The sequence below is a fragment of the Protopterus annectens genome, chromosome 10.part0 (assembly GCF_019279795.1).
Source record: "Protopterus annectens isolate FY-2018-M chromosome 10.part0, PAN1.0, whole genome shotgun sequence".
Classification (NCBI taxonomy): domain Eukaryota; kingdom Metazoa; phylum Chordata; order Ceratodontiformes; family Protopteridae; genus Protopterus; species Protopterus annectens.
Window position 1 is genome coordinate 1,563,484,435 of NC_056744.1, and position 15,230 is coordinate 1,563,499,664.

Below are 15,230 nucleotides of genomic sequence, written 5' to 3' on the forward strand. Positions count from 1 at the left end.
GGCTTTAAACCAAACTATTCATTTACCTACTTTTTATGCAAATCCCCAAAATAAAGGGGAAAAGATTCTGCACACTTTAGATGTACACAGGCAGTTGCGTTATTATTTAAGCAGGACTAAGGAGTTCAGGCAGTCTCAGCAGTTATTTGTTTCTTTTGCTTTGAGTTCTCAGGGTAAGCCTGTGTCAAAACAAACTATTTCTAAGTGGATTGGGTTTTGCATTGCTTTCTGTTATTCCCATCATGGCAAGAGATTCCAGCTGGGATTAGGCCTCATTCCACTAGGGCTACTGCCACTTCAACAGCTTTTTTAAGGGGGGTGGCAACTAAGGATATTTTGGAGGCAGCTACTTGGAGTTCAGTTCATACTTTCTCTAAGCATTACCACCTTCCACTTTACTCTAAATCTAGGGCTGGTTTTGCCACTGCTATTTTACAGGGCATTTTGGCAGCTCCTGCTTCTTTATAGTTTTGCCATCCTCCCTTACCTCTGCTTTGGGATTCTACCCAAGTGTAAGGACTGCAGCAATGTGAGATGAAGAACATAGTACAGTTTTGTACCTACCATAAATGTAGATGTTCGAAGATCCACATTGCTGCAGTCCAATATCCTCCTCCTTCCCTCTGTAGTTAGAGGTGGTTGTGTGGGTTGGATTGTAATTTTGTATATATTGTATACATTGTACATATTATTAGTGCAAGGGTGGTTGGTTGGTTGTTTGCTGTTTTGGTTTTGACCTTTCTTTTAGGGTCTTCTGACATCTGGGGCAAGAAAAGTCTGAGGATATGTCGTCGGTCATGCGCATTTGTACCCTGACCTCCTGGTGTCAGTCTAATGCGCCTTGACGCGTCAGCCTTATACTTTGATATTCGACCGAGGACAGCGGACTACCCAAGTGTAAGGACTGCAGCAATGTGGATCTTCGAACATCTACATTTATGGTAGGTACAAAACTGTACTTTTTTAATCACTGAAGATTGTATCATCAGTCAGTAATTACACTTTGATACTTATTGTTCAGGAAACAGATATCCTGTACTTGGTAAGAAATAGGATTTGGGATTAGTTTTCAATTAGCAATAATCATGCCGTGGGTAAACCTCTTTGGCTAAGATTTTAAGGTAAATCACTCCAGATTAGTCAGTAAATAATACCAGACATTAGGATATTGATATTTATTGTTCAGAAAATGCATTTTGATGCAAAACTGATGATCACACTATCAGTCCATTACTGCATTAGCTTTTCAAGTAAATTAGAGTAATGCTTGAAAACTGTTCTTTGATTTTTGGCTCTTTGTCTCCCAATTGCTTATGCTGAAATAATGCCATGAATTTTACTTTCATGCATATTATTGTTAAGGAAATTTGTGCTGATGCACACATATTGCAAGGTGTTGCAGTGTACACCTTCTGGGCTGCCTCTGGAGATTATAAACTGGTAATAATTCCAGACATTAGCGTTTCATGTATCTTCTTGTTTAGGAAATGCATGCCAATGCCAAACATGTTGTATCAACTTTAGCAGCGAATCAGAGTAGCATTAACAAATTGTTCCTTGATTTGGGGTCTTTGGCCCCCATTAATTTTGCCTATGGCCAAAATTCATAAGCATGGAAGCTGAGCAATATGCAATGGTTTGCTACTACAATCTCAAAAATCACATTCTTGAGATAATAAAAATCATGAATACTGTGAACCCTGTAATGAGTCCTGCAGGGGTGTGGACCTAGAATGAATGCTAGCACTGGTTCTATGGGTGTGTGAAGACTGGGAGTCTCAGTATTTTGGTCTGTGTCTGCTTACTATTGTTTTGATATTATGGTCTCAGGATCATGATTTTCAAGATTGTGATAATAAAATGGTTTTAATAGTGCCCTGTCCATCAACATTCAGTGTGTCGGTCTATATATAGTGCGTGTGTGTGTCGGTCTATATATAGTGCGTGTGTGTGTCGGTCTGTGTGTGTGTGTCAGTCTGTGTGTGTGTGTGTCAGTCGGTGTGTGTCGGTCTGTGTGTGTGTGTGTCGGTCTGTGTGTGTGTGTGTCGGTCTGTGTGTGTGTCGGTCTGTGTGTCGGTGTGTGTGTCGGTCTGTGTGTGCACATCGGTCTGTGTGTGTGCACATCGGTCTGTGTGTTTGCGCGTTGCTCTGTGTGTGTGTGTCGCTCTTGTGTGTGTGTGTGTGTGTCGCTCTTGTGTGTGTGTGTGTGTGTTTGTGTGTGTGTGTGTCGCTCTGTGTGTGTGTGTGTGTGTGTGTGTGTCGCTCTGTGTGTGTGTCGCTCTCTGTGTCGCTCTGTGTGTGTGTCGCTCTGTGTGTCTCTCTCTGTCGCTCTGTGTGTGTGTGTGTGTGTGTGTGTGTGTGTGTGTGTGTGTGTGTGTGTGTGTGATGTGTGTGCGTGTCTCTGTGTGTGTCGCTCTGTGTGTGTGTGTGTGTGTGTCGCTCTGTGTGTGTGTGTCGCTCTGTGTGTGTGTGTGTGTGTCGCTCTGTGTGTGTGTGTGTGTGTGTGTGTGTGTGTGTGTGTGTGTGTGTGTGTGTGTGTGTGTGTGTGTGTGTGTGTGTGTGTCGCTCTGTGTGTGTGGGTCTGTCTGTGTGTGGGTCTGTCTCTTTGTGTGGGTCTGTCTCTGTGTCGGTGTGGGTCTGTCTCTCTCTGTGTCGGTGTAGGTCTGTGTGTGGTATCACTACTGCTGTGCACCAAACCACAGTGACAAAGCCCATGGTCAAACTCAGTTTAAATAGTTTAAGGAGTGGCTGTATTAGGGCTTTTTAGTACTGTTTATTAAATATGCAGATAATCATATTTAATAATCATTCAGGATCCATGGGGTCCTGAGATAAGCACACTTTGGATAGTCATCTCTGGGGTAAACTTCATACTGAATTTGATTGCTAGTATATCGGAAATACTACTGGATCAGAGTAGGTGTTCTCATTTAAGAATAACTTCAGAGCACTGATGGGTCTTACTTCATAGCATAGCTAAGGAAGGATGTATAATTGTGCTTAGCTTCAGATGTTAAACTGTGTTCATGGGCTGCTTTAGTAGACCCAGTAGTATTCTCCTTATTCTGATTCTGATGTGGATGATTCTACTCCTTCTGCTTCTCCTCCTGAGGATTTTTCTTTTTCAGAGACTCTTCATTCCATGAGGGAGCACTTTAAGTGGGAAGGTCAGGATTTCTCTGATTCCAGGAAAAGGCTTAGAGAATTTTTGCTTTTACCCCAGCATAGGCCTTTGGCTATACCTCCTGTTCTGGATGTTGTGGAAGATGTGTTTGCAGAGGCCTCTCTTAATCCTGATTCTTTGCCTCCTGCTCCTGTTAAACCGGATAGGTATTACAGGGTGCCTGAAGCTCATAAGTATCTGTTCAAGAGTCCTAGGGCAGACCCAGAAACTGTTAGTCAGGGGCCTAAGGGTGTTAAGGCTTCTGTTGTTAAAAATCCGGTTCCTCCAGATAAAGAGGCCAGGGCTTTGGATAGATGGGGAAAGAAAGTCTATACTTCCTCCACTCTAGCTATGAGGGCTTTGAATTGCCAGTTTCACATGTTGAAATACCAAAACTATCTACTTTCTCAATTGAAGTCTAAGGTAGATGCTCTGGCGGAAGGTATTGAGTGTAAGGAGTTACAAGATTTAGTACATGTTTCTGAGCAGGTGGGTAAGCATTCTCTGCAATGTGGTTTTGATGCTGTACAGGCCTTGTCTAGGGTGGCTGCCACTGGGTCAGTTCTTCGCAGGCATGCCTGGCTAAGGGATCAGAATTTATCTGACCATGTTAAGTCAAGGATTTTAGATGCTCCTTTACAATCTGATGTGTTGTTTGGTTCGCCTGTTGAGGCAGTCTTGAAGAAAATGGAAGACAAGGCTAAGTCTATGCAGACTGTTAAGGAATTTTTGCAGGTTCAGCCTCCGAAGTTTAGTAGGAATTGGCCTTCCAAAGGGTGGACGTATCCTTCTTATGATTCCCAGTCTAGGGGTAGATCTAGACGTGGTAGGGGCAGAGCTCAGGGCTCTTTCAGGCCTAGAACAGGGAGTTCACCTGCACAGTCTTCGGGTGAGGGCAGGGGTCAGTCCTTTCGTAAACAGACCCAATGACCTACCTTTTCAGCTGCCAGAGCCTTCTCGTCTGGCAGCACCTTTGGGAGGAAGGTTAGCACTTTTCAAGGAAAGTTGGAGTTTACTTACCCAAGACAAATGGGTATTGGACATTATATACCACGGTTACAGGTTTTATTTCCATATCTTGCCTCCTTTCAAAGGCATGTCAGACATTCCTCCTCAACAAAGAATAGAGGCTCGCAAACAGATTTCTCAGTTGCTTCAAATAGGGGCCATACAGCCGGTCCCTATGCCAGAAGTGGGCCTAGGATTTTATTCCCGCCTGTTCCTAGTACCAAAGAAGGGGAACACGTGGAGACCAATTTTGGATTTATCTATCCTCAACACTTATCTGGACATTCCCAAGTTCAAAATGTTGACGTTACAACAGCTTTTACCTCTGCTGGGCAAAGATCATTGGATGATTTTAATAGCTCCAGATTGGCCTCGACAGCACTGGTACCCATTACTGAGAAGTTTGGTACGGGAGCCTCCATGGCCTTTACCTTCGATTCCACACCTGTTGTCTCAGGAGGACAGTCATTTACTCAATGTCAAGCTTCACTCTCTACACCTAACAGCCTGGCATATTCTGTTTTGAACCATAGAGGGTCTCAACTTCCACAGCAAGTTTTGAATGTGATTTTGGAAGCTAGAAGGCCTAGTACCAGGAAAGTGTACGCTGATAAATGGAAGAGATTTTTATGTTGGAGTGCAGCAAAGGATTTTGATGTTTCTGAGCCTAATTTAAGTGTGGCTCTTCAATATCTTACTGAGTTATTGGACAAGGGTTTGTCCTTCTCTTCTATTAAGGTTCATGCTGCAGCAATTTCAGCTCACTATGACTGTGTTCCACCATTGTTTTCTCATCCTTTGTTCAAGCAATTTCTTAGAGGGGCAAAGAATATAAGACCCCCACGTAGAGCTCCTACTCCTGCTTGGGATCTCAATTTTGTGTTGGAGAAACTCACTCTACAACCTTTTGAGCCTGCAGCTACTACTGAGTTGAAATATTTATCATGGAAGACTGCTTTTTTGTTGGCCATTACCTCTGCAAGAAGGGTTTCTGAATTGCAGGCCCTTATGGCAGTTGAGCCTTTCTTAATTTTCCATAAGGATAGGGTATCTTTGCGTACTAATCCTTCCTTTATGCCTAAAGTGGTTTCTAGTGTGGCTTTAAACCAAACTATTCATTTGCCTACTTTTTATGCAAATCCCCAAAATAAAGGGGAAAAGATTCTGCACACTTTAGATGTACACAGGCAGTTGCGTTATTATTTAAGCAGGACTAAGGAGTTCAGGCAGTCTCAGCAGTTATTTGTTTCTTTTGCTTTGAGTTCTCAGGGTAAGCCTGTGTCAAAACAAACTATTTCTAAGTGGATTGGGTTTTGCATTGCTTTCTGTTATTCCCATCATGGCAAGAGATTCCAGCTGGGATTAGGCCTCATTCCACTAGGGCTACTGTCACTTCAACAGCTTTTTAAGGGGTGGCAACTAAGGATATTTTGGAGGCAGCTACTTGGAGTTCAGTTCATACTTTCTCTAAGCATTACCACCTTCCACTTTACTCTAAATCTAGGGCTGGTTTTGCCACTGCTATTTTACAGGGCATTTTGGCAGCTCCTGCTTCTTTATAGTTTTGCCATCCTCCCTTACCTCTGCTTTGGGATTCTACCCAAGTGTAAGGACTGCAGCAATGTGAGATGAAGAACATAGTACAGTTTTGTACCTACCATAAATGTAGATGTTCGAAGATCCACATTGCTGCAGTCCAATTATCCCTCCCTCCTTCCCCTCTGTATTTAGAGGTGGTTGTGTGGGTTGGATTGTAATTTTTGTATATATTGTATACATTGTACATATTATTAGTGCAAGGGTGGTTGGTTGGTTGTTTGCTGTTTTTTGGTTTTGACCTTTCTTTTTAGGGTCTTCTGACATCTGGGGCAAGAAAAGACTGAGGATATGACGTCGGTCATGCGCATTTGTACCCTGACGTCCTGATGTCAGTCTAATGCGCCTTGACCGACGTCAGCCTTATACTTTGATATTCGGGCCGACCGAGGACAGCGGACTACCCAAGTGTAAGGACTGCAGCAATGTGGATCTTCGAACATCTACATTTATGGTAGGTACAAAACTGTACTTTTTTAATCACTGAAGATTGTATCATCAGTCAGTAATTACACTTTGATACTTATTGTTCAGGAAACAGATATCCTGTACTTGGTAAGAAATAGGATTTGGGATTAGTTTTCAATTAGCAATAATCATGCCGTGGATAAACCTCTTTGGCTAAGATTTTAAGGTAAATCACTCCAGATTAGTCAGTAAATAATGCCAGACATTAGGATATTGATATTTATTGTTCAGAAAATGCATTTTGATGCAAAACTGATGATCACACTATCAGTCCATTACTGCATTAGCCTTTCAAGTAAATTAGAGTAATGCTTGAAAACTGTTCTTTGATTTTTGGCTCTTTGTCTCCCAATTGCTTATGCTGAAATAATGCCAGGAATTTTACTTTCATGCATATTATTGTTAAGGAAATTTGTGTTGATGCACACATATTGCAAGGTGTTGCAGTGTACACCTTCTGGGCTGCCTCTGGAGATTATAAACTGGTAATAATTCCAGACATTAGCGTTTCATGTATCTTCTTCTTTAGGAAATGCATGCCAATGCCAAACATATTGTATCAACTTTAGCAGCGAATCAGAGTAGCATTAACAAATTGTTCCTTGATTTGGGGTCTTTGGCCCCCATTAATTTTGCCTATGGCCAAAATTCATAAGCATGGAAGCTGAGCAATATGGTGTTAATGGTTTGCTACTACAATCTTAAAAATCACATTCTTGAGATAATAAAAATCATGAATACTGTGAACCCTGTAATGAGTCCTGCAGGGGTGTGGACCTAGAATGAATGCTAGCACTGGTTCTATGGGAGGGGGTGAAGACTGGGAGTTCAGTATTTTGGTCTTCTGCTTACTATTGTTTTGATATTATGGTCTCAGGATCATGATTTTCAAGATTGTGATAATAAAATGGTTTTAATAGTGCCCTGTCCATCAACATTCAGGGAAATATGGTGTGTGTCGGTCTGTAGTTAGAGGTGGTTGTGTGGGTTGGATTGTAATTTTTGTATATATTGTATACATTGTACATATTATTAGTGCAAAGGGTGGTTGGTTGGTTGTTTTGCTGTTTTTGGTTTTGACCTTTATTTTTAGGGTCTTCTGACATCTGGGGCAAGAAAAGTCTGAGGATATGGCGTCGGTCATGCGCATTTTGTACCCTGGCGTCCTGATGTCAGTCTAATGCGCCTTGACCGACGTCAGCCTTATACTTTGATATTCGGGCCGACCGAGGACAGCGGACTACCCAAGTGTAAGGACTGCAGCAATGTGGATCTTCGAACATCTACATTTATGGTAGGTACAAAACTGTACTTTTTTAATCACTGAAGATTGTATCATCAGTCAGTAATTACACTTTGATACTTATTGTTCAGGAAACAGATAACCTGTACTTGGTAGAAATAGGATTTGGGATTAGTTTTCAATTAGCAATAATCATGCCGTGGGTAAACCTCTTTGGCTAAGATTTTAAGGTAAATCACTCCAGATTAGTCAGTAAATAATACCAGACATTAGGATATTGATATTTATTGTTCAGAAAATGCATTTTGATGCAAAACTGATGATCACACTATCAGTCCATTACTGCATTAGCTTTTCAAGTAAATTAGAGTAATGCTTGAAAACTGTTCTTTGATTTTTGGCTCTTTGTCTCCCAATTGCTTATGCTGAAATAATGCCATGAATTTTACTTTCATGCATATTATTGTTAAGGAAATTTGTGCTGATGCACACATATTGCAAGGTGTTGCAGTGTACACCTTCTGGGCTGCCTCTGGAGATTATAAACTGGTAATAATTCCAGACATTAGCGTTTCATGTATCTTCTTGTTTAGGAAATGCATGCCAATGCCAAACATGTTGTATCAACTTTAGCAGCGAATCAGAGTAGCATTAACAAATTGTTCCTTGATTTGGGGTCTTTGGCCCCGATTAATTTTGCCTATGGCCAGAATTCATAAGCATGGAAGCTGAGCAATATGGTGTCAATGGTTTGCTACTACAATCTTAAAAATCACATTCTTGAGATAATAAAAATCATGAATACTGTGAACCCTGTAATGAGTCCTGCAGGGGTGTGGACCTAGAATGAATGCTAGCACTGGTCCTATGGGAGGGGGTGAAGACTGGGAGTTCAGTATTTTGGTCTTCTGCTTACTGTTGTTTCGATGTTATGGTCTCAGGATCATGATTTTCAAGATTGTGATAATAAAATGGTTTTAATAGTGCCCTGTCCATCAACATTCAGGGAAATATGGTGTGTGTGTCGGTCTGTGTGTGTGTGTCGGTCTGTGTGTGTGTCGGTCTGTGTGTGTGTGTGTCGGTCTGTGTGTGTGTGTCGGTCTGTGTGTGTGTGTCAGTCGGTGTGTGTGTGTGTGTGTGTGTGTGTGTGTGTGTGTGTGTGCGCATCGGTCTGTGTGTGTGTCGCTGTGTGTGTGTGTGTCGCTCTGTGTGTGTGTGTGTGTGTCGCTCTTTGTGTGTGTGTGTGTGTTGCTCTGTGTGTCGCTCTCTGTGTGGGTGTCGCTCTGTGTGTGTGTGTGTGTCGCTCTGTGTGTGTGTGTGTGTGTGTGTGTGTGTGTGTGTGTGTCGCTCTGTGTGTGCGTGTCGCTCTGTGTGTGCGTGTCGCTCTGTGTGTGCGTGTCGCTCTGTGTGTCGTTGTGTGTGTGTGTGTGTCGCTGTGTGTGTGTGTGTGTGTGTGTGTGTGTCGCTCTGTGTGTGTGTGTGTGTGTGTGTGTGTCGCTCTGTGTGTGTGTGTGTCGCTCTGTGTGTGTGTGTGCCGCTCTGTGTGTGTAGGTCTGTCTGTGTGTGGGTCTGTCTCTTTGTGTGGGTCTGTCTCTGTGTCGGTGTGGGTCTGTCTCTCTCTGTTTCGGTGTGGGTCTGTGTGTGGTATCACTACTGCTGTGCACCAAACCACAGTGACAAAGCCCATGGTCAAACTCAGTTTAAATAGTTTAAGGAGTGGCTGTATTAGGGCTTTTTAGTACTGTTTATTAAATATGCAGGTAATCATATTTAATAATCATTCAGGATCAATGGGGTCCTGAGATAAGCACACTTTGGATAGTCATCTCTGGGGTAAACTTCATACTGAATTTGATTGCTAGTATATCGGAAATACTACTGGATCAGAGTAGGTGTTCTCATTTAAGAATAACTTCAGAGCACTGGGTCTTACTTCATAGCATAGCTAAGGAAGGATTTATAATTGTGCTTAGCTTCAGATGTTAAACTGTGTTCATGGGCTGCTTTAGTGGACCCAGTAGTATTTTTCACATTTTAAGTAAATGTCCTGATGGTTTTCACACGAGGGTGTTTTGACCAGCTATATATGTTAAGGAGTTTTTTTTTCTTTCATTGTTCATAGGTTCATAGGTTAGTACTAAGCTAACTGCCCTTGTGAGCCATTTTTAAGCCTAGCCAATTATCCCTTGTGAGACTCAAACCCTGCACCTTGTGTTTGTAAGGCAAACACCTTAACCATTAGGCCACCCTCCCAACATATATAGTTTGTTGGTGGACTACCAGGGTGGTTTATTTATAAATTTACCATTATATTTAGAGCTAGTCAGGACTGATAGTTCTGTACATTTATTTAAGTAGGTGTAGAATTCTTTTGTGAAGCAACTGCTACGGAAACATTAGGGTTGTTGTTGTTTGCCTTTCGGCTTTTCCCGGTTAGGGGTCACGACAGTGGAACTCCGGTCCGCTAATGATTGGCAGTTGGTTTTTATGGTGTCGTGTTGCCAGCACAACGCCCGACCTTCAACTAAGGCACACCCATTCAACGCATGTCTTTCGAATGCCACTCGACCGCGGGGAGGACATGCAGACTCCACACAGAAGGCGCTCCAGCCGAGAATCGAAAGGAAGAACCTCTTGCTGTGAGGCGGCAACGCTACCGCTGCACTATACATTGTAAAATGTGCTGTCAGTCTTAGGACGTTAAAGCAACTTTTCAAGCATAACTTTGCGCAACAGTGTAACTGAATAACTAAAAGAAGCAAATTGGACCAGTCTACTTAAGTGACTATGAAGCATTTTATTGGATACATTTTGTCATACTGGTATGCAATGTTAGTTATGTTAAGTAAACTGCATGATGTTACTCACACTTTTGGGGAAAAAAATTCAGAATGCTGCCCCATCAATCTACCCTTTGGTTGAGAAATATATGCGTATTTATTTGTGTGTGTGTGTGTGTGTGTGTGTGTGTGTGTGTGTGTGTGTGTGTGTGTGTGTGTGTGTGTGTGTGTGTGTTTTGCAGTAGTAGTATCATAAGTCCCCTTTTTGCCATGGTTGGCTTATCTGGTTATCTGCTACCTCTTCTATCAGTTCAGATCCGCTTTCCTCCCTTCTTTGACATTTGTACCCTGAATTTAGTTCTTGATGTACTCAGAAGGTTGATAATTCCATTGAGGCAGGTAAACTACCTCTGTCCTGTGCAATTTTGCCTTGGCTTATACTGAGGATTTATCTCACATCTTGGGCCTGCTGGTTGCAGCAGTTTCCACTTCCTTGTATATTTGATGCACATGATTGCATCACACTGCTAGAACAACCTTCTTTATATTACCGGGGCAGAGAGCAGTATCATTCTCCTAAATAGGCCTTGAAAGGCTTTTCTATTGTAGTGTGATACATTCGACTTAGAAGGAATCTTCTGATTCCAGAAACTGAGGATTAAATATTTGCTGCAATTGAAGCCAAAAAATACAAGTTTTTCCACTATGCTGAAATCTTAAGGCAAACCACCAAAACTGTAGCCAAGTTCCTCTCAGGCCATATCCATATCAACATAGTTTTTGGCTGCCCCCTGCCCAGGTCATCAAGTCAAGAGTCCAATAAAGTGCAATGTAAAATTCTTTTTATGATTTGATTTTTTGGTGATTTTCTAATAATTTTATCTAGTGCCTATGTTTTATTCACGTCCTAAGGACTCCTGCTTCCAAGGTCTACTACTTTGAAAAACCAAGTGTATGGAGGAATGACTGGTATGCAAAATAGTAGACATTTGCCAAGCTCAGTAATAGCAGAATTACAACTGTACAGTTTATTCTCCAAATCCTTCCACAAAATTTTTTTAAACCTGCCTGAATGTGTATCATACCATACCATACACCTACTGTTAGGCCTGCAGTAGTTATCTATTTAAGTGACAGTGAAATTCGGCAAGATACAAAAGGCTGGTACACAGGACTGGAAACTTCATTGTTTGCTGTTAATGTGTTTTCAAAATTAAAAACAGAATGAAACGGGGGCATGATACAGGCTCGTGAATATAATGAATCATAACAAGTAGAAAGTCTGGTTTACCAGTTTTCAGATAAATCTGCATACTCAGCTTGCCCAGATTTTAGTTTTACCAGAGTTAATTGTTTGTTAAGTTATTTTGTATTTTCTGTGCTAGATGAAAAAAAAAAAAACTTTCAATTACTTGTTACTTTTGAAATAACTATCAAATGGTCTCTCACAGTGCCATTCATTCTTCCACTTGAAGGATTTCACCAGGAGCTAAGATGAGATCTGTTCAAAGTGGGCTGTCATTCAGGCAGCCATGAGGATACTTTCTGTTCTTGCGAGCACAAAGTATCCTCATGGCTGCCATGACTGTGCTTTGTGTTCTTGTCAGAACCTCAGCAGAGAGAGCATTTGGATATGCATAATCCTCCTCCCACAAGTAGGGAGACGTGCAAACGACATTGCAGTGGGCCACAACACTTTCCCCTTGCAAGTTCACACTTCCCCATACATGTGTGCACGCACACACACACACACACACACACACACACACACACACACACACACACACACTATGAAGGTTATCATCCATCAGTGACTTGGTGAACCTAACTCTTGCTTCTAGGCCACCCCTGTGAATCACTACCCCTTCTCTGAGGGGAAATGGCAGAGCGTGTGTGTCGCTATCTCTGCTGTTCCCCCCACGATTGGGAAAATCCATACTCCCTGCCACTGCCGTCAGCTGCCTGAGCCAACAGTTCAACACAGGTTACCTGGACAGTAGTCAGGGCTTTATCCCTCTGCACCACAGGCAGTAACTTACTTGTACTAGAAATATAACCTTTTCTTGTTGGATGACTCCAGTACTGGATTTAGTGATACTAAAATGACAGAGGTGAAAGTTGGCATCCCGGGATAGTACTTGGAAGTTTGTAAATGTATATCTGTCTGATATTTATTAATATGCAAAAAACAAGGTAAAACAGTACTAGAGTGTCATTATACATAGCTCCTGTGATTTGTGTCTTCCTTAAAATTCTGAACTTGATCTACGTATACAGTCTGTTAAATCCTGTGTAGACATCCACATTTACAAACGCTATATAAAACTATTTGGATGTGTTATTATGAAAATATGAAAGTATAGGCTGAATTATATGATGAAGCGTGCTCTTATTTTCACCTGAAGGACCCCAAACTGATTAGGCTGTAGAATTTTGAGTAAATATGACAATATATAGCACATTTTATAATCATAATGTAAAAGATTGATTGGACAATAATTTACTTTTAATTTTAGGTCCTTCTTGGGTTTCTAAAGGAGCGAGTCTTTTTCAAGAAAAAAAATGTCAAGTTCCCAACACTGAATGGAAAAAGTATTAAAGCAATTCTGAGCTAAACTTTGCGTAAAATTCATTAGATAACAGGTGTGAATCTGAGAGGTTCTTCAATGCTAGCTCATGAATAATTGACTCATTCATACTCATATACATTTCAAAAGGTAGGATGTCATTCATTGGTACATAAGAATCAGTAAAAATATGTTGTTAGATTTTGTATCAGCTGATGAAGAATGGAACATGTCTTTGTAATAGTTACTAAAGCTGGTCTTAATTAATATGGGATTTGATATTAATGTATCTTCATACTGCATAGTACCTATAATGTTTCTTTGTTAGTGTTTGCGTCTAATTTTACCAAAATAAAATCCCATTTTGCTCTGTATTGAAATTTATCCTTTTTTGGCTTTTCCTGTGTTTAAGTCATCCAAAAGTAATTTACATGTCATCATTTTTTCTTGATCGAGTAGTGTAACTCGAAAATGTTTAAAATTGCCCTTTGCACCTTCCATGTGGGAGTTTTGACCTGCCATGCCCTGAAGTTGTGCATATGAACTCCACAGTTGCACGGCCATTGGTAAATGTGACTCGCTAGTTCTGTGCAGCACTGACTTGCACAGTGTAAGTGCATTTGAGTTGAAAGTGCACATGAGTTTGACAGACCTCAATAAAAAAAATAAAAACTGAAAAACTGCTCTTGTTGTATTGTAAGTATACAAGTCAACTTCCAATGCAAGACTAGCCAGTCAAACACTGTAGATGCAGATGAAATGTAGTACTTTTAATGAAAGGCAATAAAACAAAAACAGCAATTAAAAACACCATGTAAACAGATGAGTGCCTTCACTCCAGTCCTGGAGCTTCAAGAGATCCAATTAACACATTAACGAATCAGTCTGTGTTTCATCAAAAAAGACTGTGTTTCCTCAATATATCCAAACTACATCAATGAATATTATTTTTCATTTGACTGTATTTTACATAACTGACTTCCAAAAGCTTTTCTGTAAGGCAACATCATTATTTCTCCAGAATCCTGTATCACAGCGAGAGGAAGACATTTTGTAATGTCTGTTCTGTTGACCCCAGGTCTACAAAGACATAAGTGATGTTTTGATATATAGCATCAATTTTTCATTTCTGTTTAATGTCCTTAGTATCAAAACTAAACAATTTAGCACCGGGACTATGCTCAAAATTCAGAAAATTCTGTCTGCAGAATCTATTGTGAACTGCAGCAAAAACTAAACAGATGTCTTGTATCTCAACTGGTGCAGATGATAACACCTGTTCTGTTAGCATTTGCTTCCTCTTTTGTGTGTACTTTGTGTTTGCAGACTGGTGGTGTTCTTCTCAAGATTCTTTTTTACTTTATGAAACAGTATGTTTTCCCTATTATGGACTACTTTTAAGTACTGCTTTTTGCTCCAAATCAAAGCCTATGCTGCAGGAATGACTTAGCACATTTGGCCTTTTGGAAAAACAGCCTGTGTATGCATGACTCTTGATTTGAGAGTAAGCATTTTTCAGGTTTTTTATTTTGTAGTTCTACTGCTATTTTCAACATTAAATCCCCAATTACAGGCTTTTCTTTGCAGTTCTTCTATTTGCTTAGACTCTGTACCTGTTTTTGGAGAAACCTGATGATCTGGAAAGGGCAGTATATCTACTCTTGCTCCATTTATTTGTTAATTTATTGAACATGGCCTTAAAAATCATCATAATTTTGTTAATCCCAGCAGATTTATTTATTTGTTTTGCATTTGCTTACCAGTGAAAGACGGTTGTTCTTTCTTTAAGACCAGATAATACAAACACATGAACACTTATTTATCTGAATTGTTGGTTCCTATGATTGTATGCTTTTTCTGAATACTTACCAAATTTAACCATGTTGGGTTATTACAAACATTTCCTAATGTATGGTGCTCCATGATGCAGAAACACTTCACTTTGTGGGTTTTTGTTTACTGCATTTTTCCATTTATCTAAAAGAAATTAGGTCCCAGAGCACACCTTATCTCCTCCTAATCAGAAATGCTTGTATGAATTATTTTTGAAGAGGTGTTGCTGTATGACCTGGGTATGCTTGTAGAGCTTTGTGACATTGTACTTTAGAAAGGCTGTACAGCTTTTTATTTATTTTATTCATAAGATCGTGGAATTGAAGACTTTATATAAAACCATACCCAAATGGTTGGTTTGGTGTATTATATTTTGTTACAGATGTGTAATAGAAGAGCCGTTCTGTATGTAAATAGTGAGCATTCAGTTAATTCAGGAATATGTTGGCTGCAGAGATTTAAGCTGCTCTTTGGAGTTCTGATTTCCTTTGCACCAAGTACTGTGGCTTGGAATGTCACTTTTGCAGTTAAAAAGGACACTCTGAGCTTCGAGAAGCATCCTTCAAAGTATA

At 40.6% G+C, this 15,230-nt stretch overlaps 1 protein-coding gene across 1 annotated transcript in view; it reads left to right on the forward strand.

Moving 5' to 3' along the window:
• LOC122813733 (CD276 antigen-like) overlaps positions 1 to 12,988 on the forward strand; it is a 281,152-nt gene extending 268,164 nt beyond the window's left edge. The window contains exon 5 of the mRNA XM_044086204.1: positions 12,775 to 12,988. Within this exon, the coding sequence (XP_043942139.1) occupies positions 12,775 to 12,857 (83 nt within the window). The 3' untranslated portion in view covers positions 12,858 to 12,988. The remainder of the gene's footprint in view (positions 1 to 12,774) is intronic.
• Positions 12,989 to 15,230: the final 2,242 nt, after the last annotated feature.